The sequence below is a fragment of the Atheta coriaria genome, unplaced genomic scaffold, assembly GCF_025399875.1.
Source record: "Atheta coriaria isolate IRGN ID8LTWV9N9 unplaced genomic scaffold, Caltech_Dcor_3.1 hic_scaffold_2_pilon, whole genome shotgun sequence".
Classification (NCBI taxonomy): Eukaryota; Metazoa; Arthropoda; class Insecta; order Coleoptera; family Staphylinidae; genus Dalotia; species Dalotia coriaria.
In genome coordinates, this window is record NW_027045444.1 from 4,191,275 (window position 1) to 4,212,820 (window position 21,546).

Here is a 21,546-nt window from a genome sequence, read left to right on the forward strand (position 1 = left end):
TAGGTCATTTTATTATACAACTTTTAATTTTAGTCATTTGCCATTTATGCTGACAGCCAATCAGAAGCGGGAATTTCTTCACCTATACCTTTAATCAACTCCGGTTAAATGGAGAATCCATTTTTTTGGCGCCAACTTTATTTTCTGCTGTCAGATGTCGCCAGCCATCCCAACAACTTGTGCGTTTGTTTGACTGCAGGCACGAAAATTGAAGTTGTGAGCGCAGCGACGAGCACGTTTTCCTTTATTAGTTCAACGTTTGTTTTCGGTGATTTAAATTCAGAGCCACTCCAACTGCGCCATGTCGGCGGATATTAACTTTGAGACGATGACGATGGACGAGTACAAGAGCATGAAACAATTCGACATAACCTTTGGCATTGTACCAACCAAATTCGGCCAGTGCCTCATTGGCACGCACGACACCAAAATCTGCTACATGTCTTTATTTGACGAAGGTAATCAATTCACCTGCTTAAATACCAGCTCATTTTAATGTAAATTTCATGCTTTAGGTAAAGATAATTCCGCCATTGACTTGCTGCAACAAGACTGGCCCAATGCTAAACTCAAAGAAGACACCAAGACTGTAGAAGACCTAGCAAAAAGTATTTTCAGTAGAGTTGAGCAGGATAGCAATGATTCCACAGAAAGTGCAGATTCAGCTCCTGAGGCAGCAGCAGATGAGGACAAATCTGCTGAGCAGAAACCAAAACTCAATGTACTGCTCAGGGGCACTGAGATGCAGTGCAAAGTGTGGAAGGAGCTGACTAAGCTCAAGGAAGGCACAACTTCCAATTATGAACAGATCGCCAAAGCCGTTGGTAATCCGCGAGCAATTCGCGCCGTCGCCACAGCTATATCAAAGAATAAGATAGCGTATGTGATTCCGTGCCATCGCGTCGTGCGCAAAACCGGCGCGCTCAGCAAGTACCGCTGGGGCCCCGAACGAAAAATGAAGATTCTCGAGTGTGAGGGCGTCGCCGAGCAGTAACCCACCAACAACCAACGATTACCATTACGTTTACATTTAGATTTATAGTTTGTATACCAAGGAGACACGCAAAGCAAATTTATTTTCTTAGTTATTAACTGAAGGCAGTGTTCACTCGCAGCGGAGGCAATCCCATACATCCTACATCGTCAATTCCATGAAAAAGTTGTTTAGGTAGTGATATCGCACGTGTTGACTCGTGTAGTATCATTTTACACCGCCAGATGTCGCTAGCGGTATTGAATTGAATATATTCCAACCACACAGTAGTATTTTGGACCACTAGGTGTCGCTAGCTGTATTGAAATTGGAATATTAATTCAACTGCCCATGTGTTAACCTCGTCGTTTATGGAAAGGAAACGACTAGAAACATCTCGAAGTTTTTAGTTTCTCGATTGTTTTTGTATAAAACAGCGGTGTCACCAGCATCCAAAACACAGTCTCATTTAAATCGTGTTTGTAATCACATCTCATACATAGTAAGTTTGCATTTATTCATAAATATTTATTAAACACTTTTTGTTTTCTGTAGATAATGCCAGGCGTTCCAGAAAAAAAGCACGCAGATGCTTCAGGTGATCAAATTCCACAACCCAGGCAGCCACAGAATCTGCAAGGTCTATTAAGGTTTGCAATGGAAGCACAAGATGGTGCAACACAATCCACACCACAACTCCAACCACTTGATGATGAAAGAAGAAACTTCCTGCAAGCAGCCCTGCAATCTATGTCAGTTGATGTGATTGCAATAATGAAAGAAAACATTACCAAACTCCAGCAGGTGGAAGACATTAGTGATGATAAAGTACCTGAGATGATTGAAGCATTTGATTGTATACTGGATTATATTGATAACATTGACATTGCCAATGATTTCCATAAGATCAATGGCTTCTCCATCTTTGAGCCATGCTTGCGCTGTAAACACGACGAGATCCGCGCGCGCGTTTGTGATCTCATCGCGGAATTATCGCAGAATAATCCGTACATTCAGGGCGTGATTTGTGAATGCACGAATGTCCTGCCGAAATTATTGAATACGCTGCGGCATGATGAATGCCAGATTGTGAAGATCAAAGCATTGTATGCGATTAGTTGTATAACGCGGGAAAGCCTCATTGGTTACGGGAATTTCCAGACGCACAACGGCCTGGAGGCATTGCGCAGTGCTTTGGAGACGGGCAATGATAAACTACGCACGAAAGCTGCGTTTTTGTTAAGTGCGCTGCACAATTTGGATGGAAATCTGCACGGTTTGGTATTTATTTTGATTGTTTTATGTTTTTCTGATTCATTTATTGCAGATTCTATGTTATCAATGGGTTTTCTGCCTGTTATTGTTGATATTCTTCAAGGGGAGCACCAATCTTCACATGAGCATCTTTTAAGTTTATTAAAATCGTTATTGATTGATAATAAAAACAAAATTGGGGATAAATTGACGCCGGATTTGCGACAACAACTCTTGGGGACATTACAGAGTAATTTGGAGTTTGTCAGAGGCAAAGAGGAATTTTCTGTGAGTAAAACAACGTAAATTGTGTATTTTTGAGTGTATTTTATGAATGTTTTTGTTTTTGATAGGAGGAACAAGAGTATTGCGAACAATTGCAGCGATTTTTAATGCAACAATAAATTTTTAATCATTTTTCATGCATTTTATGTGTTATTAGTAATCCTCGACGGCCTTCTTTGCTTCTCTTCTCGTCTCTTGTGCGCACATCGCCCGCTTCAGGTAAAAATATTTAAACAAAACTTGTTTATAACGTCCTTGTGTTGTGTGCTGGTGCAGCGCGCATGCAGCGCACCTTGTTCAATTTCAAGTTCTCACGTTTCGACCAGCACAAATAAAAATAAAATTTACCCGCGCGGCCTGTGGGTTTGTAGATGTGTGTGTGTGTGTGTGTGTACGATTGTAATTTTGCAATTTGGTCGATAAGTCTGGCGACGATGCGAAGAGGGGCGCAAGATTCATTTGCGTTAATTCTCCGTTTTGTGCGTTAGGTTGTCTAAAATTATTGATTTTTACATTTTAACAACGCTACTTAGGCGGCAGTGGCGATGGCATGGTGTGAGTGAGCAGCGCAGGCGAGATTGTTATAATGCACCCCTCGGTCGAAGACGCGCCGCGGCGAGCTTAATAATGTTTTAACATTCGACGCTGGGGCGAACCGATGCGTCATGAACAAATAAACCACGCGAAGGGTACGAAATGTATGTTAATCCTCTCTGTGCGATGAAAAAATACATCATAGATTATTTGTTTTATTACTTGTAATATTTATAACCATTGATGATGATACGTTTGGCATCCGTCGTTTTTGTATGTGTTTGGGTGCTACCCCGCTCGCCGTGCCCCGCTTGTCATTTGTTATTAGTGAGTCACGCCGCGCGCGCTCCGTCTGCACACGGCGGGCACGTTTCAAATTCGAATTGTTTATACCGAGGGCGCACGAATGCGCGCGTTGTATACTGCTGTGCTTGGGTCAGAGTAAGATGCAGATGGTTGGGGAGTGCGCATGCGTTGCGCCGGCGTGCGTTTGTTAGCGAAAAACGACTGGCGTTGATCGTTGTTGAATGGCCGTCGGAGTAACAACAACCATCGTCGACGTGCGTGTGATTCAAGTGCAAGTATAATCAAGGGACGGACTTGAGGGACTTGAGGGACATCTACAACTAGTCAACTTGCCTAAGGTACATTTTGCGTATGATTTGAAACTTGTTTTTCTGTGTGGTTGTGCATGCGGGACGCACGCACGCACGCCGGGTCGCTGCGCTAAAAATATACGTTTGTTAAACAATTCGGTTGGGCAGCAGTAGCAGTCACTCAGGCGGTCGGTTAGTTAGTTGTAAAGGCACCGCCACACTTTGCCCGCTCGCTTCATCCCCGTGTATTCCCGTGGTCTGTGCCTGTGGCGCGCGGGGCGCGGGCGCATCTTTTAGCAGCCATCGCGCACCCACTACCACAGCCCGCCGGCCTTTTCTTACTTCAGCTCGCTTCAGTTGCCTTCACGCGCGCCTAGCGATCGAGTGGCGCTGGGGAGAGCCTATAAATCCACCGCTACTGCTGCTGCTGCTGCTGCTCTGCTGCCTGCGGGACGATCTCACCTAGCTGCTGTGTTTTGTTTTTGTTTACGCGTTGTTCCCGAACCGGCCGATATCGGTGTGGTGCGCAGTGATAATTTCGGATAATTTACAACCCCTAATTTAGAAAAATAAGGTACGTTTATTTCTCCTTATATCACATCAAAATAAATACAATCTACGTCTGAGAACCAACGAGTTATGTGTGTCTGAAACGTGCGCTTCGGAGAAAAATCGGCCAGCGGTGTCATGAACGCACGACATAATTATTTTTAATTTTTAAAGATGGCCGCAACGTTGTTGTTTAGGGCTTGCTATGCCTGTGCCTCGGCGAGACGACGACGATGTGTGTGTGTGTGCGCGTGCACGGAGTGCCATTCCGTGCTGTGCTCTCTTAAACATTTTACATTAATGTTTATCGCGTGCGAGCGAGACGGACGACGAGACTACGACGTGCTCCGACTTCGGCACCCTCTTGTTTCGCGTCGTCGGTGCCGGTGCGGTGCGGCCGCGCTCCTTTTCCCACTCGTGCAGCGCGTGGCGAAAATAATACGCGAGGGGTGACCCGTACCCGGCTAGGCTGCGCGCCGAGGCTTCAATAAACAAATGCACGACACAAGTTGAGTTAGTGCATGAGTGACACCAGATGTTCGCACACGACCAACGGAAACGACTGCAATTGTTTCGTTTTTTTGTGTTTTATTCTAGAAAGAAACAAACGCGAGCTTTAATTCATATACGCGGTGTATGAGGTTTTTCGTTGACGACATATTTGCAATTCGCGATCTACAATTCACCTTTCGATTGGCGGTGGTGGTGTGGTGCGCATCTATGGCGAGAGGGGGGCGCACGCTCTCTTAATATTTCTCTCGGTGCGCTCTCGGTAATTATCGATCCGTCCGGCGGCGTGCGTCCTTCTTCCACGTCTTCTTCGGAGGGTCGCGTGTGATTATTCATATTGTAATGTGTAATGATTTTAGTTTAGATTTTAGTTGCTCCGGCGTCGACTGGTGCGACTATTAATATCCAGCGGCGTCGCTTTATTTATAGTTCTTCCAATATATTCATTTGTTTCTCTTTATTAATTATATGTGCGCGCACTCACCGCGCCTGGGCTTAATTTAAAGCGGTCGGCGCGCGCATTTATTTATTCTTAGCGTCGTGTGCGCGACCGTCGTCTGCGTCTGCGTCACCGAAATTATTTCTACATTTTTCTCCGTTGGTAGGTAGGTTGCGTTTTACGCAATTTGTTTGTTTACTGCGTGCGTGTTTTCGCTTTCAATGCCGGGGCTGCTGGGCAGCAGGCGAGGAGGACCGGTTTTTAATGCGGCGCGCGCGTGTATGTAGGTGACTGGACCATTGTTGACCGTTTCTTCTTCTTCTTGTGTGTTGCAGACTTCAATGACCACAATCAGCGCAAGCGTATATTTTCTACGAGCAGTTTTACACCGATAGACACGCCGCCGCTGTAGCGCCGCCAAGATGGTGACCCAGCCGCCGCCGCAGCAGTTTTGCGTGCGCTGGAACAGCTACCAGTCGAATCTGCAGAATGCCTTCCCGAAGCTGCTCACCTCCGAGCATTTTGTCGATGTGACGCTCGCCTGCGAGAACGAGATGCTCAAGTGCCACAAAGTCGTTCTCTCCGCGTGCTCCACCTACTTCGAGAAGCTGCTGCTGCAGAATCCCTGCCAGCATCCGATAATATTCATGAAGGACATGAAGTATATTTATATATTTTAAATCTATACTATGTGAATTTAATTCGATTATATTTTAGATTCCACGAAATGCAGTCACTGGTGGATTTTATGTACAAGGGCGAGGTGAATGTCACACAGGACGATCTACCCTCGCTGTTGAAGAGCGCCGAGGCGCTGCAAATACGCGGCCTGTGCGGTTCTGACCAACTGCTTAGCCAACAGACGCTGAATAATTTAAAGGGGCAGCGAAAGCGACCAACGGCCCGCAGGTAGCCACTGCGGAGAAATCCGCCAAACCGGCGGCGGCTGGTGGTGCTGCGGCAGCTACAGCTGAGGCACAGCTCGCCGCGCAGCTACAACGCTTGCAGCAGAAGCTGCAGCTGCAATCAAACGCGACGCCAGCTGATAAGAAAGCGGCGACGGTGGTCAAGGACGTGGTTAAACACGTCGTCAAACTGGACGCCTCCACCACACCTAAGAATAAGGATAAGACTGACGGCGGCGAGACCAACACTGCGCCGTCCTCCTCCGACTGCGACTCCAACGACGCGCTCGTCATCAAAGAGGAGGACATGGACCTCAAATCCGAGTACGAGGACTCGTACTACGACGCGGACGGTGACCTAATGGACACGGAGTTTACCGAAGAGGAGGGCACGGTTAATACGGGCGGCGGCACGCCCGGCAGCGGTGATTACAAATCGCCGCATTTCGCTATCGCCAATGTATCATGTCAGTATGATAGCAGCACGCCGGAGAGTATGCTCGGCTCGACAAACAGACGCGTGCGGCGTTCTGATGAGGAGTTGCGGCGCGCTGCCGAGTGTATCACGCGCGGGCAGACTTTCCAGACGGTGAGCGACCAGTTCAACATACCCATCTCGACGATACGCTTCTATATGGCGCGTAAGGGCATCCTGCCGCGTCGTAAACGCGGGCGCGCATGCAGCGGCATCGGTATGTCGCCCGGTATGGGCGGTGGTGGTGGTAACGGCGGTGGATCACCCGGAGTCGGCGGCGGCTTGTCGCCTGGCGTTGGCGGCGGCAGTTTCGGTGGTGCGCCTGGTAATACCAGCCCTATCGGCCCGCCCTACCACATCGTGCACTATAAGCTGCCGCAGCTGGGCGTCTCCAAGCCCATCTAACCGCGCGCGCGTTCGTCCACTTGATCTCCAAGCCGCGCACGCAAAATACCAAATCTAATACCTAGAGAGAAGACAGATAGTATTTTTGTAGAGTATTTGTAGGCATATAGGATCATTCTCCTCGTACCTATCTCCCCCCTCGCCTCCCCCCAGCCCCACAATCCGTCGACAGCCCTCTCGATCGCGACCAGTAGTTAAGTAATACGTGTCATTGCGGAATCACGCCACACTCGATTATTTATTATCACACTTCATCATACAAGACGCAATTTAGGTAGTAGGTGAGAACCGAGACTTTGTTCTTCTCTTGATTTCTAGGTAGAACACATGACAATCGTGCCAGTTTGTTTTTAAGTTGCGCCCACCTCTCTCCGCCCCCCCACGCGCCCTGTTCTTCGTTGATTTTATTGTAAATTATTTGATCTCATTTTTTATTTTTTATTTTATTTGAGTGTGTATGGTGTGCGCTGTGTGTGTTGTGTGTGTGTGTGTATGCGTGCGTACTTTTTTGTTTTAACCCACCGTGGCGGAACTACGCGTTCTTCCAGGACGATGATGACGATTCGACTATCAACTCGACGATGCGTATAGGATCAAAGACTGCTAATTAATCACACGTAACTTATCCGGAAGCGGAGAGTCGACTCTGTTGCTGCGGACAAACTGAAATCAAAAAAAAACGCGACGCGGACGCGAGCTAGCATGAACCAAACCAAACCAACTAACAAACAAAACCACCACGGCGGCGGCGACGCAGGCAAAACTAATAGTTTAAGATTTAGGAACCGCACATATACCTCATATTTAGCGATTGCAAACAAGAAAAATAAAATAAAATGAAGCGCCCGGCCACCACACCGGATACAATAACATACATAGATAATAATAATCATAGATTGCACCTATATACCAGAGAAAACAGAGTAAATGCGAGCTGTTTTTTGCGTTTTTGAATCTATTTTTTCTACTGATGACGAAACCACAGCTAGAGCCGCAGATATTAAATTAGTGTATACGTTCCATGTTCGAACTCAGAGACACCACAGCTGAAGATGGTTAAATAGTAGCGTAGCGAGAGAGAGAAATGAAATAAATATACTTATTTAGCGACAGAATGAACAAAAAAGAAACCGATATTGTAAATTGCAAACAATCGTATGTTATACATAGATATTATATATTTAGCTAAAAACGTAAGCGAGAATCAAGTCGATGTCCAGACAACTCCAACAACAACAATATTGTACTTATACACGCAGAGAGTCGTCTCTCGTAGCAACAAAACGCTTCATACACACACACACACACATACACAGAATACACACCACGACACGACCTACACACACATATGAAAGCGAAACGTGAAAAAGATTTGTGTAAAAGTGCCATTCTACATATTATGATACTTATACTATTATAAAATATTTTTCTAGGAGTAATATGTAAAGAGATACACTAGGAGGCGACTTCTAGACAAAAGGTAATCAATACAATACAAGAGAAATGACAAAAAAATTAATTAAACAAAAGTTAATAGAGCGCTTATTATGATTACGTCTCGTGACTTAGATATTGTATACAGTATTCGGTCGTAAAATATACACAAACTATTATATAATTTATTGAGTGATGTGCTTGCGCTGTCGCGCTCTGTAGACAACATGTCTCTGTGTAAATTTGTATTGGGGATGTTATTGTGTGGTGTTGCAAGTTAAATATTTTCAGCCGGACGGATTGTTTTTAAGTTGGTTTCAGTCGTGGAGGTGATGCATTCTCGCAGTTTGTTGCAGCGACGATAGAATGGTATGTGGTGTTGTATAGATTTTTGTTTGGTTGATATTCATTTGTGTTTTTCTTTTGTAGAATTCATTGGATTATTTCCTTCAAATTCTCTTTGTGATGACTGCTTTGTTTGTGTATGTGTTCGGGCTGCCCTTCTGGGATTGGTGGAGCTACGAATATGAATCATCATCGGAGTACTGCGAGGACTCGTACGATTCTTACGAGCCTTCGGGACCCACTGGTTATGGTCCGTACTGCTGAGACACAATTGACATCTTTAAGCATTAACTCGCGTTAATTCATTGCGATGCAGAAATGGGCTGCATTTGATTTACGCATTTTATAGTGTTTATTTATCGAATAATGCGAGCGCACTTGTAAAACGCTGCTTTAAATTTGAATTTTACGTCTCATCTAGGTTTGACTTATTGCATTTGTGCATAAAGTTGCTACTCATTTAGACTGAGTGGTGTTTGCACACTTTCGTGTACGTGTATTACACGTACGCTGCCATTTAAGTGCGTGACCACTCACTGCCTCATAGACAATTTCGCACTGACACACATGCGCGCCCCACTGTTCGAAACACTTTGTTGCTTTGTGAGGTACTATAAAGTGTCCTCAGATGGCGCAACGATGTAGGTTTACCTCAAAATATTCCAGCGAGTGAATTTTGTTTTGTTGCACCTGTGCGATAACGACGAGCACACATTCCACACTTTCGGTTTGTGTTATTCTTTGCTGTAAGTTCGGTACATCGTGTTATATTTCCTGATCGCCGGTGATAATTAGTGTTAATAAACGTGTTTCATCTTTTAAAAGCTATTTATCGCGTGTGTAATCTTCGTAATTGTAAATTTTGCGCGTTTAATTTATTCACGTGTTTGTGAGTTCGTTGCCGTCGGGCGATGCAGGCGATATTTTGTGAATTGATTTGTGAAAAACATATTTGTCATCAACAGAGGAGCATGGATCATTGTGCTACCAGGTAAATATTGTCATTTCAATGATTATTATGCGAATAACAAAAATTTCAATTTAAAAACTGGATTCCGACGGAACGCAGTTTATTTCAACGTGGCACCAAATGCAGTAACTAATGTTTTGTTTCTCATTTATTTTAGATGCGGAATTTAAATTGGTAAATAAAATAAATTCTGTCTTTGCCGCGTATCTAAATTTGAGTATAGTTCCGTCTGTATAACCCGCGAAACATTTATTGCTGAGAGAATTTAATTTTCTCCCTGTATCACGCGAGTTATATTGATAGTTGTGTGTATACGCACTTGTACTCGTTGCGCTAGGAATTGTAGTTTTTTTGCTATAACACGCGAACGCGGAGTCATAGTAAATCCGAAATTATGTTCTCAGATGCAGAATTTAATTCCGTATCTCCCTGTATCAAAATTAATAGCTAGAAAATTCCGTAACGCGAGTTATATTGATAGTTGTGTGTATACGCACTTGTACTCGTTGCGCTAGGAATTGTAGTTTTTTTGCTATAACACGCGAACGAGGTCTTATAATAAGTTCGGAATAATTTTATTAGATGCGGAATTTAATTCTGCATCGCCCTGTATTGAAATTTATTGCTAGAAATTTTTTTAACGCGAGTTATTTTGATAGTTGTGTGTATACGCACTTGTACTCGTTGCGCTTGGAATTGGTGGTTTTTCTATTATAACACGCGAACGCGGTTTTATTCTAAGTTCGAAATAAATTATTAGATGCGGAATTTAATTCTGTATCTCCCTGTGTCGAAATTTATTGCTAGACAATTCCGTAACGCGAGTTATATTATTTATTGTGTTGTTAGTTACATGTTTTTATTGCGTAGAGTAACTACTTTTTAGTGAAGCCGACGTATTTCGGCCGTGATGCATCTGCAGTCTATGTTCCTTATAATATATACTATGTAGAATTGTTCTAGCATCTTACACTGTTACTATCTGTGTTTATAAACAAACAAGTTTTTGTTATCTTTTTCAACTTGTGTCCCGTCGCCACATTCTCGGCACACGCGGTCGGCTTGCAAACGGTGTTAGTCTAATTTTGATCGTCCGGTGAACTGCGCGCTTAGCGAACCTTTAAATTTCTTAATATCTCTTCGCGTTATTATGTAATATTCCTAATTAATCCCTAATTGATTCGTTCGATTGCACGAGGGTGATGTGCGGTGTTGGTTAAACGCGGGTTGTATATTCGCAGAGTTTACGCGTGCGTGATTTACGAGTACCCTCGGCCGCCGGATACTCTTCGATTATATTCATTTGATGTTTTTTTGATTTAATAGCTTCATATTGTACATTTAAAATTGAGTGATAGATTGCTGTATGAATTTTGTATTTTTATCGCGTTTTATTTACACATTACAATACTCGTTGTTCAAGATTGTCGTCTGCCGTCGGCTGCTTACTTCGACTCTCGCTACAGGATGCAACATACGAGTACGTGTTGTTTACATCACATACTCGTACGTTGCATCTCATATTCATATTTACAATTTGCAATTAATTTATAGATTGCTCTATCAATTATATCTTCATCCTGTTTGACACAATAATTGTTAAAGTTTGTCGCGTGCCGTCGGATGCGTTTCTTTGCCCTCGCTGCAGCCTATGGCGTGTAAGATGCTCATTGTTTTATTCGTACAATATTCGTATTTGTGTTTTATTTTTGTAACATTCAAGAATTCACTTTTTCTTGTTATTCATTAGGAAAATACTTTCATCTTAATTGTTCTATTACTTTCATTGTTGAATACGTAGTCCATTGTATAGTTTAAAAATATTTATTTATGAAAAGTTATACGTGATTTCTTCAGGATTTACATTTTATATATTGAGTTGACATGTTTCGGCTTGAGGGCATCTTCATAAACTGTTTATGTAAGTAGTTTTGTTTTAAAATATTATCATTTTCTTTTTGTAACACCCTGTATATTAGTTTTCCATTATAATCCGCGAAAATTTGATAAATTTTGTTGGTGCTATGTATTGTCTAATTTGTAACATTGTAGTTGGTACACGCAAACAAGTACCAAGTGTATGCAGGTAGTAAAACATGTTTCAACATGGCGGACGATATATTGTAACTGTTATGTGTTTTAGTATCTATGTATGTTTTAATAAAGAAATGTTTAAAGGTATTGTGACTTATATTATGTGTGAGTACCCCTTCTATCATTTCAGCTGCAGGTCAGAACTTGTAAAATATTTTTAGGTTCTCTCCCGCCTCGACTCTTAGAGGCGACAATAGTCGACACTTAGAAATATTCATACAAGTTCTTATAAGGATTGTCCTTATAAAGGAGTTCCCCCTCTCAGGGGATGATCCCCTCTATAAAAATTGTTAAGGTAACCTGTATGATTTGTGTACTCCTTCCTTCATTTCAGGTACAGGTCAGAACTTGTAAGAATATTTTTAAGTGTCACCTCTCTTGAGACGACTTAAAACTTTAAAATATTTGAAAAAGACCTTCTAAGGATTGACCTTATAAGGAGTTCCCCCTCTCAGGGGATGATCCCCCACCATATAAATTGTTGATATGCCTGATGATTCCGGGGATGAAGCGCAGAGACATCGTAGCTGTAGGATGGGCCGGGAGCAATGGACGCATCGAAGCAGTGGGCCTGTGACTGTCTTATAACGACACGTGCCAAAAAATTTAAAACTTCTGCCACTCCCGTTTCGGAGTGGCTCCTCTTTCCTGCTGCTCTCTTTCTTCTCCTGTTCTGCTCTTTCTGCTCTGTATTTCTTTCATCCTTATATTATTTCTTGTCTCCAGTTTTGTTCTGTGTTCTGTTGTACTCTGAATATTTCTTGAATTTCTTTCAACTGTGTTGTATATGCAACCCAAATTTCTTGAATTATTTTTATATTTAAGAAAATGTCCCACTATACAATCCGGGATTCGAACCGAGGACCTCGAGTATGCCAGCATATGGACATACCACTGCGCCACCGAGCGCTTATAACAAATAGACTTCGTTTCTGGTATATGTGTTATTTGTTTATTCAACTTTTTAAAAACAACACCTGTGTCACCTGTATCATACACAATATATATGTTAAAGTAAATGTGATTTTAAACCTAATCTGCAAACGACAAAGAGGATACAAAAATGACACATGAACTAGAATTATTTTAAAAGTATTGTTTTTATTGATAGAATCATTAATCCTGAAAAACAATATTACATAGGAAAGCCCATTAATTAGTTACTAATGTTCATAGATGAAAATACCAAACAAAACAAAACACTTACTTCGTTCTTTCATAAACTCAACAATACATATTCATCCAATAAGGATATTAAGCGATCGGAAGACGTCTGTCGGCAATCGGGCACGCACAAGTTAACAATTACATAATTCCCGTTTCCACGTGCTTTAAATTATCAACAAATGTACACTCACGTAGTAGTGACAATTAAATTCAGTCGATGACAGGAGAAATACAACACAATTACGCGATTAATTAAACACACAAGAGAAACACGAGGAATGACTAGAAACATCTAACAGCAATAAAAATAAAACGCGTACACTCAACACGAGAGCGCAAGGTGAACTAAGCAAAACTAGAATAGCAACAATCATTCTGACCCACCGCGTCATATCGCTCCGCACCGAGGTTGCTGTTTCGTCGCATCACATAAGATAACAAAACATTTCATTGAATACTTTACTTGAAATATGATTCCTCTTCTTAATTCGTTACAACTCTTGCCCTGAAACATAAGAAACACGGAATCAAAATAGACCTAAAAATGGATACTAGACACTTTGAAAATAAGCTACATCCGCAACAATGAATAAAATACAAAAACAGAAGACACCCAGCGAACATGAGAACAATTTGGCGTCAGTTTAGGTTCAATAAGGTTATGGCACTTGTTATTGGCTCCGCTGATGCATTATTAAAGCAGGATTACTGTTTTAATAATGTAAATTTTTTGTCGTCTGGCAGCGTGCCGAAGTGCAGTGCAGAAGAATACTGCGGCGACTGGCCAGGACACCACCCCCGGTCCTTACGTTAGCTGGTCGTTATGTTGCAATGTGGGTTGTGTAAGCATGCAACACCTGGCTTCCAGCCAGCACACGCCCACATGAACCCTGTACGTTTGAAGCATCTAAATAAATCAATTTTGTTTCAACCAGTCAAACAATTGCGTCAAAAACAAATCTATTGGTATTGATTTGTATTTTTGGTTTGTTAAATTTGATTAGTTAATGATTCGTGTGTTCGGGGAATTAAAAGTCGCTTATTGCAATTTTTAAAAGCTTAGACCGCAGCGTCTGTTTAATGATCGCAGAATGAAGTTCGGTGGAAAGCTCTGTGCGCTGAAAGTCCCTTGATGGCTTTCGTTTCATCGAGGCGGCGAGGGCGTAAAAGGCGGACGGCGGCCAAACTGCCACATTGTTAAAGTTGAAACCGATTTAACTTATAACCGCGTGCTCTTCATTGTTCTCTCCAAATATACCAAGTGTTTCAAGATTATGCAAACAAAAATTAAAGCCACATTAAAGCCAAGTGAAAAACATTAAAAATAAACAATTTACTCTTGAAAATATTGTAAATATATAACTAGATAGTAATAAATAAATATTTATTTAATAAAATATTACGCATTCATTTATTCGGAGGGTGTAGCATCCTGTAGGAGGAAAAGTAGTTGAAAACTCATCAAAACACTACGTTAAAGTGCAATAATTGTTATCTTTTACGCTATACACGATGCAAATAATGTTAAGTGTGTTTACCGTCGGTTTATTTGCTCAAATAATTCGACGTTGCGCGATCGTTTGTGTTTAACTTATAAACTATTGTTTCAGCCAGTTCGTAATAGCAATATCATTAATATCGTGTTGCGGAATCGTACCTCTTAACTACCACGCAGTTAGTTAACAGTAAACCGTGTTTACTGCGGGCGTGCGAATATGGATTATGCCATTTGCGTGTTTTGGCATCGAGTGCGAAGCGTTCGTTTACATTTGTGTGTAAGCACGAATTGTGGAGGAGAAACCGGTCTCAAGTACACTTTCGAGTGTTTATTTATCATAACGAGATTAGGGTGTGCGGGTGCGATTAGCCTTCGAGTGTGAATAATCTTTACAATGGAACGAAACTTTTAAATTATTCACTCGACTGGGATCACCTGAATTTTAAAATTTAATGTTCAAATTAGTGGAGAATTTGAAAAACATTGATACATTCAAATATATCGCAATTAGAAAATAAAATATGTCAGCGTCATTTATATTTTTCATTGCACAAACTGTTTTGCACACCCTGTAAGTTATATTTTTGCAAAATGCAGTAGTCTATGTTATTCTCCAAGGTCCAAACTATCTCCAAACCAAAATTTATCAAAATATATTGAGTGGTTTTTGCGTAGTAGCGACACAAACAAACATAAAAACACGCGTTTATAATATTAGGAAATATTTAAATGTGATTTTATCCTGTATAAAATTTTGAAACTTATGAAATCAAGTGTAAAGTATAATCTTATCTAAGTACGAAAAAAACACCCTGAATGTATTCATATTGAAATTTTAAATTTAACTTTTTGGGTGCGTTTCTAAAGAATGAACGCGCCACGCCGTTAATAATCATTTCTTACGGAAAGCATTTTTTCCTCCATCCGGGCGAAATTGACACCAAACGATCTTTTTCCCACCAAGATTTTTTTAAGAACTTACTTTTGATAAACGATGATTGATTGAATAATCGCTTCTTAACGCTTTACATTTACAATGTGTATATACGCGACGAATGCTCGCTATCTCTCTATTAATGCGTTATTTGCTGGCGCTGGTAGCGAGTGTGCGGCTCATAAATAAAATCAAATTTGCGCTGTTGCGGTGGCAGTTTACGCTTCGGCGTAATGCAAAACGCCCGTAATAAACCCATCGTTTTTGGGCGCTTTTGGGGCCGGCTGCGACACACGACACGCGCGCGCGTTTAACAGCCCCACGCGCTATAAAATTTCGATATAATTTTTCGCGACCTTTTCGGTCAATTTCCAGCGCGCATGGCAATGAATCGGACGCGAACCGGTGAGTTAAGTAAAGGCTGCGTCATTTCGATTAGAATTTATGTAGCGCGTTATATATGAAACGCAATATATGCATGCAGTAAAATTTACGCGCGTGTTGATGCAGTAAAAATAAAATTTTAAGCGACTATTACGAGTTTGTTGTGAAGGAAGCTGCGAAATTTTATCCGCGCACACGCACACAGGGTGTTTAAATATTATGACGAATTCGATTTTCATAAAACGACATAAAATAGTTTAATTTCGACGTTCATCCCCCGCAGATTTGCCGCCGCACGGCGTTTTACTATCGTGTCGCTGCCGCCATTTTTATTGCACGCTGCTTTTATATCATAAAAGTAATGTATACAATGTATCTAGATCTATTCCGGCATACATTTCATCATCCAAAGTAAAAAACGCAGCATTTTACATTTTATTCAAAACATCTGCAATCGGATCGGTAATGTAGATCTCTGTTTTTTTGTTTGCAAGTGTTAATGACGCCCGAGAGAAAAATCAATGTCAGCAGCGCGCATATTCCTTTGTCCCGCTTGTTTATAGCCACTTGGAGGGCAAGTCTTAAAATCGAAATGTCTATTTTCCTATTTTCCACCAGAGTCGGTTAAACTAAATCGCATTAAAATACCAATATCGCCATTTGCATTTCCGATCTCGACAGGACGAGAGGACGCAAGCGCGCGCTTGCCTATAAAGCGAACGGCGCGGTGAAATAAAATTCTTTCACTACGCCATGCGCTTTTTTATATCAGCTTCGCGCGCGGAAAATGGGGTTCCAGTTTTGCGATCAGTTTTAATGCCGCCCGCTTTTTGCCTTCCTTTGCCCGGTTCCGGACTTTTGCCGTGAAAGAAACGCGCGCGCTAAACGTGAAATAGTGTAAATGTAATTGAATTGAACTGTATTTGAGTAGAAATGGGAAACGGAAACGACCAATTACTTCGGTTAGCTAATTACGAGCCCGGTACAAAAACACACGGGGTGCAACAACCGAAAATCGATGGCAGGTGCACATCGAAAAATATGCAAATGAATAAAAATTTTCAAAGAAAATTAACAAAAAAATGTGATTGCTTTTGTAGAAAAATTAAACAAAACATTTTAAATTAGCGTTTGATTTTGAATTAAGCACTTATCTACTCTTTACACTCTGTATGCGTTCGGATAACCGGATTTTTTCTTCCATCCTGAACTGGAATTATAAAACTTAATAGTGTTATGCAAATGTAAAATGCCATCGCGTGGGTCTTCAAAGCGTTCGCGCAGCGCGCCAAAGCCGCGCGATTTTTCCAACAAAGTCGTTGGAATAACGTCGCTATAATTGTAGAACCGCAGGAAAAATTCACACTATGAAATTTCCACCGCGCATATAGTTGCTAATAAATTGTTTTCGCATTGGCGGCGCGTTTTCTTCTCATTTCGTCATCGTATGCATAGAAAATGAAATTACGAGTGGAAACGAACTGCAAATGAAATTGTTAACGAACTATAAAAGCCGACATTGCGCGCTGCTATTGCAATTACCTTTACGCGCCAGCCGCAATAAGAACACACGCGGGGAATATTAATAAAAATTCTAAATTAAATTTATTCCAATTTTTAACCCGCGCGTATAAACTGGTTAATTACCATGATTATCAAATGCTTTTACGGTTGATTATAATTTTCGTTTCGAATATTCCCCGGCCTTTTATTGGCTTTCTTCGGAGGCGAAAAATTGCAAAGCAATTAAGTTTCTACCTGGGTTTTATTAACTAGTTTACGGTTATTTTAATTGGATGCGAAAAGGTGCTAATGAACAGTTTTATTATCTTTAGCAGCGAGTGTTTTGCATAATAATAAAAATGTTTCTAAATACTATCATAATAAATGTTGCCTCGTTTTACCGACAAACTCCATATAACGACTAAATTTGTACTTGGCTGTTTTATATTAATTTTCTATGTGTAACGACGAAAAATATTTTTATTTTTAGTAATTATGAGCTAAAATACTTTTTCAAAGACATGACATCGATGGTAATATTTAAAATTTTGTTGTAATTATGATCCCAACATCCCTACAAATTGCAAAGCAAATTTCCATAACTTAAGCACGATTTTTCAGCTAATTTGTTGGGGTGCACGTTGCGTTACTAGAAAATCATTTAAACATAACACAAGTGAATACAACTGAGCGACGCGGAATTCATATTTAGACTTCAGGAAATATTTACCGGCATTTTTACTAGAGTAATTGAGATTATAACCAACTTAGAAAAGTTTAAACAGTTGCCTATCGACGTAAAATCCTTATATTTTGTTATTTTTTGCTCTCCAATGAAACATAACCTAGCAATAAAGTAATTTGTAATTTTAGTGTTAAAAAAGTTGCATAACTTGTTCAGAAATACATAAAAACGAAGTTTTTTTATGAAATAATTCGTAAAACGCGTGAATTTTAACTTAAAACTAAAATAAATACAAAATTGTTATGTTTTGTTCTTCTATTTAACACTACCTCGCTATAACATGATAAAATGCCTAAATTGCTACACTATAATTTCTATTATGATCAAATTAAATCCAGAACATCTTATCTAGAACTCTAAAAACTTTCACCTATAAAATATCGCACAACAATCGTTTGACGATAAGAGATAACTAATGAAAGTGGACTCTCCGCAAGAAAAACAAAATTCCTTCGCAGGAAAAAAAAACACGCACACAAGAAACTAATAAACGAACTTCTCACCAAGTAGTCGAAGCTGTTGCCTCGTGTCTGCGTCTATCCTCTCAACCTCTCTTGACACGAAGTCAAAGTCGAAAATATACGCGTACGTTGTCAAATGGAAACAGTTTGCGAAGTTGTTGCGCCTAGGAGAGTTTGTATCGCGTGCGGCAAATGCACTAGATGAAAAAAGTTGCAAACTAAATTAAACCGCACCAAAATATACACAACACGCCACCTGCTCGCACCAACAATAACAACAATAAAGTCTCAAATTCCCGAACAAAATGCGAAATCATGTTTAATTGCAGTTGTAAACGTCATTGTGTTGAATTATTGCGATATGCCGAGATTCACGCCGCGTCACTCACCGCAAATGACAAATTAAACTCCACTTTAATCTCGATAATAACGCGAAAACCGTTTGCCCGTCATAAAACAATTCGCCGGGTCTTTTCCAATACACCATCGGAAACAGAACGACCATCACACGCTCGCGCACCACGAGAGCCGCAGTGATTTGTGATGTACATACGCGCGGCGCGCAGTTAACTGAAACTGAATCGCACGAATTGCGCGCCGCTTCTGTCTGAGCCAAGTGCGTTTATGATCAATTTATGGGCTCGCGCTGCTGCATTGTTAGCCGCTTCGTTAAAAATGCGCCCGAACAACTAACACGCCGAAAATCGTCAGCAGCGTCCCTGCGTCATTTTAATTTTATAGTTTCACGCTCCGACTGGTTTTTCGATTGGCATTAAATTGATTACTTGTAAATCGAAGTATAAATCATTTATTATGTGAAGCGTGCCGGCGGACGTGCCGATTGTGCTCGATGCACTTCACGTTTCTGCGCGTTTCAATCAGCGCGCCGCGGATAGCGGATTGATTGTAGCATTGACAGTGGTGAAGTGTAAATATAGTAAATTCCATCGACCCAGTCGTCAACACTGGGAACACAAATCAACATATTCTACAAATTGGATTTAAATAATACATTTTTAAGCAGTCGACTGTCACACGTCGGAAACAGAATATACAGAGAAATTACATGTTGGATTTTAGCAGCACTTTGATACAATGAAATACTGAATTATTGAAAGATAATTTCTGTATTCAACAAGAAAATCTTTGAAACAAGACAAAATTAAACCTTTTATGAAAAGATGTATCAATCCATGAGTTAGAGCTGTATCTATTTTTAGTGCAATTTTATTGAAAAGTTTTTGCTAAAATGCAAAAAATAGTTTTTAATAAAACTGGAATATCTCCGAAAATATTAAATCCACAGCATTGACAAATATATCATACTAAAGAGTAATTAATTCCTCATCGAATACGTATAACTGTTTCGAAAAAATTGCATTATTTTAGGAATTACAGTCAAAAAACAATTTTTTGAGTGCTGCTGTTGTGTTAACAAACTCATCCTTACAATGGTCAACTACTTCCTCGTAGACAAGGTTCCATTCAAAATATAAACTAAGATTTTTGTTGTTTTGAGTATTGAAAAGTGCGAAACTCAAAATGTATTTTCTTACACAAGATTTAATTAAATTGCGTTCGCCTCGCATTGCAATCTCTTATTTAAGCTCGGGTGTCTAAGAAGTTAATTAATTAAAATTCGATTCGAAAATAGGTAATTCCTTCGTTAGCTCCGCCGATTTAATTACGCCCGAACGCACTGTTTGCCCCACATACCATCGACGACTCTCATCGCATCCTGCAGTTTTGCTCGACAACGATTTAAATTGTACGTTGAACCGGCGGTGCCTCAATACGCGCCTAGTCGAACACACAGGCACGGACTTGTTAAACTTCCACAACACCTATCGAGTAATTAACTATAAATTAATTTAAAATACAATCAATACTTGAATATATAGTCGCGCGTCGACCAGCGGGCGTAGGCGGGACGATAAGAAGTTTGATGAGTACTTGCGAATGGAAAGGAAGTCTTTTTGGTTTTATTCCGGTGCTGGTTTTACGACTGCGTTGCCCTGCTTTCAATACGTGCGCAACGATGCTTCGATGGTTTCCGGCGAGTTTAAGACAATGCCACCGCCAGCACTAGCAGCAGCGAGTAAATAAAGGCGCCCCGAAAGCGGGTAACACAATTAGAGGGACACGTGAGGAATTACTTACCGGCCCTTTTTCGGAATTTATCTCTCTTCGTGGGTAGCCCAAGGATCGGTATTCCGGCGCTGTCCGCACGCAGGTTTATTTTAAGGATTTTATTTATTCCTGCGAATCTTCCTGAAAGCATAGAAAGGATTTACGCTATTTGCTGTCAAAGAAATTGTTAAGCTATAAAACACCTCAAAAACGAATTTAATTTGTTTCTCCTGTTTTAAAAACACAATAAAAATTGTGTAACTAGGAAACATAATTTTCATTTCTCGCAATTATGAGCAAGAATATTTTTTTCAAAGACATGACATCGATGGTAACATTTGAAATATTGTTGTAATTATGATCCCAACATCCCACCCACGGTACAGTACAAATTTCTATAAGCAAGCACATTTTCAGCAAAAATATATTTAGGGTGCACATTTACCGTTACTAGAAATCATTTAAAACATAACACAAGTTAATACAACTAGGCAGCAAATTCATGACTAGACTTAAAGAATAATGAAGTTGATATCAACACAAAAGATTAAACAAGTTGCCAATCTATGTAAAATTCCAATATTTGCGACATGGTGAAACCTAACTAGTAATAAAATTAGTTTTACATTTTTAAGTGATTAAAAGTTGCATAGCATTCAGAAATACAGGAAAAACTAAGTTTTGTACAGAAATAATTCATGCGCTTACTATAAATTTTAACTTTAAACTCATATAAATCAAACGTATTGATAAAATGATCGTTATAAAGATACTTTATAGTAATTAATGTCACTTTACAAATATTAGCCGGCATTTCTTCAGTGCAAGTTTTTTTCTTATTTGTAATGTTATTCATTTCTTCAACAAGACTTCCCCGAAATGTAGGTAGGTTGGTAAACTTTTTAATAAATAAATACTTGGCAAACAGGAAGTTAGCCGTTCGTGCCTTTGTGTGC

General features: G+C 40.5%; 3 protein-coding genes and 1 long non-coding RNA gene across 4 annotated transcripts; 3 read left to right on the forward strand and 1 right to left on the reverse strand.

The window, feature by feature from the left end:
- The first annotated feature begins 82 nt into the window (after nucleotides 1-82).
- On the forward strand, nucleotides 83-1,092 carry LOC135801650 (bifunctional transcriptional activator/DNA repair enzyme Ada-like). Its single transcript, XM_065315114.1, has 2 exons — nucleotides 83-458; nucleotides 516-1,092. The coding sequence occupies exons 1-2, from the start codon at nucleotides 302-304 to the stop codon at nucleotides 992-994; spliced, it is 636 nt and encodes a 211-aa protein (XP_065171186.1). The 5' UTR covers nucleotides 83-301; the 3' UTR covers nucleotides 995-1,092.
- A 132-nt stretch (nucleotides 1,093-1,224) lies between these two features.
- LOC135801641 (hsp70-binding protein 1-like) lies at nucleotides 1,225-2,653 on the forward strand. The gene is made up of 4 exons (XM_065315103.1): nucleotides 1,225-1,475; nucleotides 1,529-2,249; nucleotides 2,301-2,515; nucleotides 2,581-2,653. Exons 2-4 carry the CDS (start codon nucleotides 1,532-1,534, stop codon nucleotides 2,629-2,631), a joined length of 984 nt encoding a protein of 327 aa, XP_065171175.1. The 5' UTR covers nucleotides 1,225-1,475; nucleotides 1,529-1,531; the 3' UTR covers nucleotides 2,632-2,653.
- Nucleotides 2,654-3,534: 881 nt separating this feature from the next.
- On the forward strand, nucleotides 3,535-9,120 carry LOC135801220 (transcription activator GAGA-like). Its single transcript, XM_065314620.1, is given in 5 exon segments — nucleotides 3,535-3,690; nucleotides 5,476-5,801; nucleotides 5,858-6,089; nucleotides 6,122-8,728; nucleotides 8,789-9,120. Coding segments are annotated over 3 exon segments (1,275 nt in total). The 5' UTR covers nucleotides 3,535-3,690; nucleotides 5,476-5,562; the 3' UTR covers nucleotides 6,926-8,728; nucleotides 8,789-9,120.
- Nucleotides 9,121-12,849: 3,729 nt separating this feature from the next.
- Nucleotides 12,850-20,765, reverse strand: LOC135803268 (uncharacterized). The gene is made up of 2 exons (XR_010550779.1): nucleotides 20,621-20,765; nucleotides 12,850-13,440 (listed from the first exon to the last, which is right to left on the reverse strand). It is a non-coding gene; the product is annotated as an uncharacterized lncRNA (long non-coding RNA).
- Between the last annotated feature and the right edge of the window lie 781 nt (nucleotides 20,766-21,546).

Bases quoted from the DNA above. Each gene is read 5' to 3' on its own strand.
- LOC135801641 (XM_065315103.1), top strand. From the start codon at position 1,532: ATGCCAGGCGTTCCAGAAAAAAAGCACGCAGATGCTTCAGGTGATCAA. The intron at 2,250-2,300 runs GTTTGGTATTTA...CATTTATTGCAG, and splicing joins TTTGGATGGAAATCTGCACG to ATTCTATGTTATCAATGGGT. The intron at 2,516-2,580 runs GTGAGTAAAACA...TGTTTTTGATAG, and splicing joins GAGGCAAAGAGGAATTTTCT to GAGGAACAAGAGTATTGCGA.
- LOC135801650 (XM_065315114.1), top strand. From the start codon at position 302: ATGTCGGCGGATATTAACTTTGAGACGATGACGATGGACGAGTACAAG. The intron at 459-515 runs GTAATCAATTCA...TTCATGCTTTAG, and splicing joins CATGTCTTTATTTGACGAAG to GTAAAGATAATTCCGCCATT.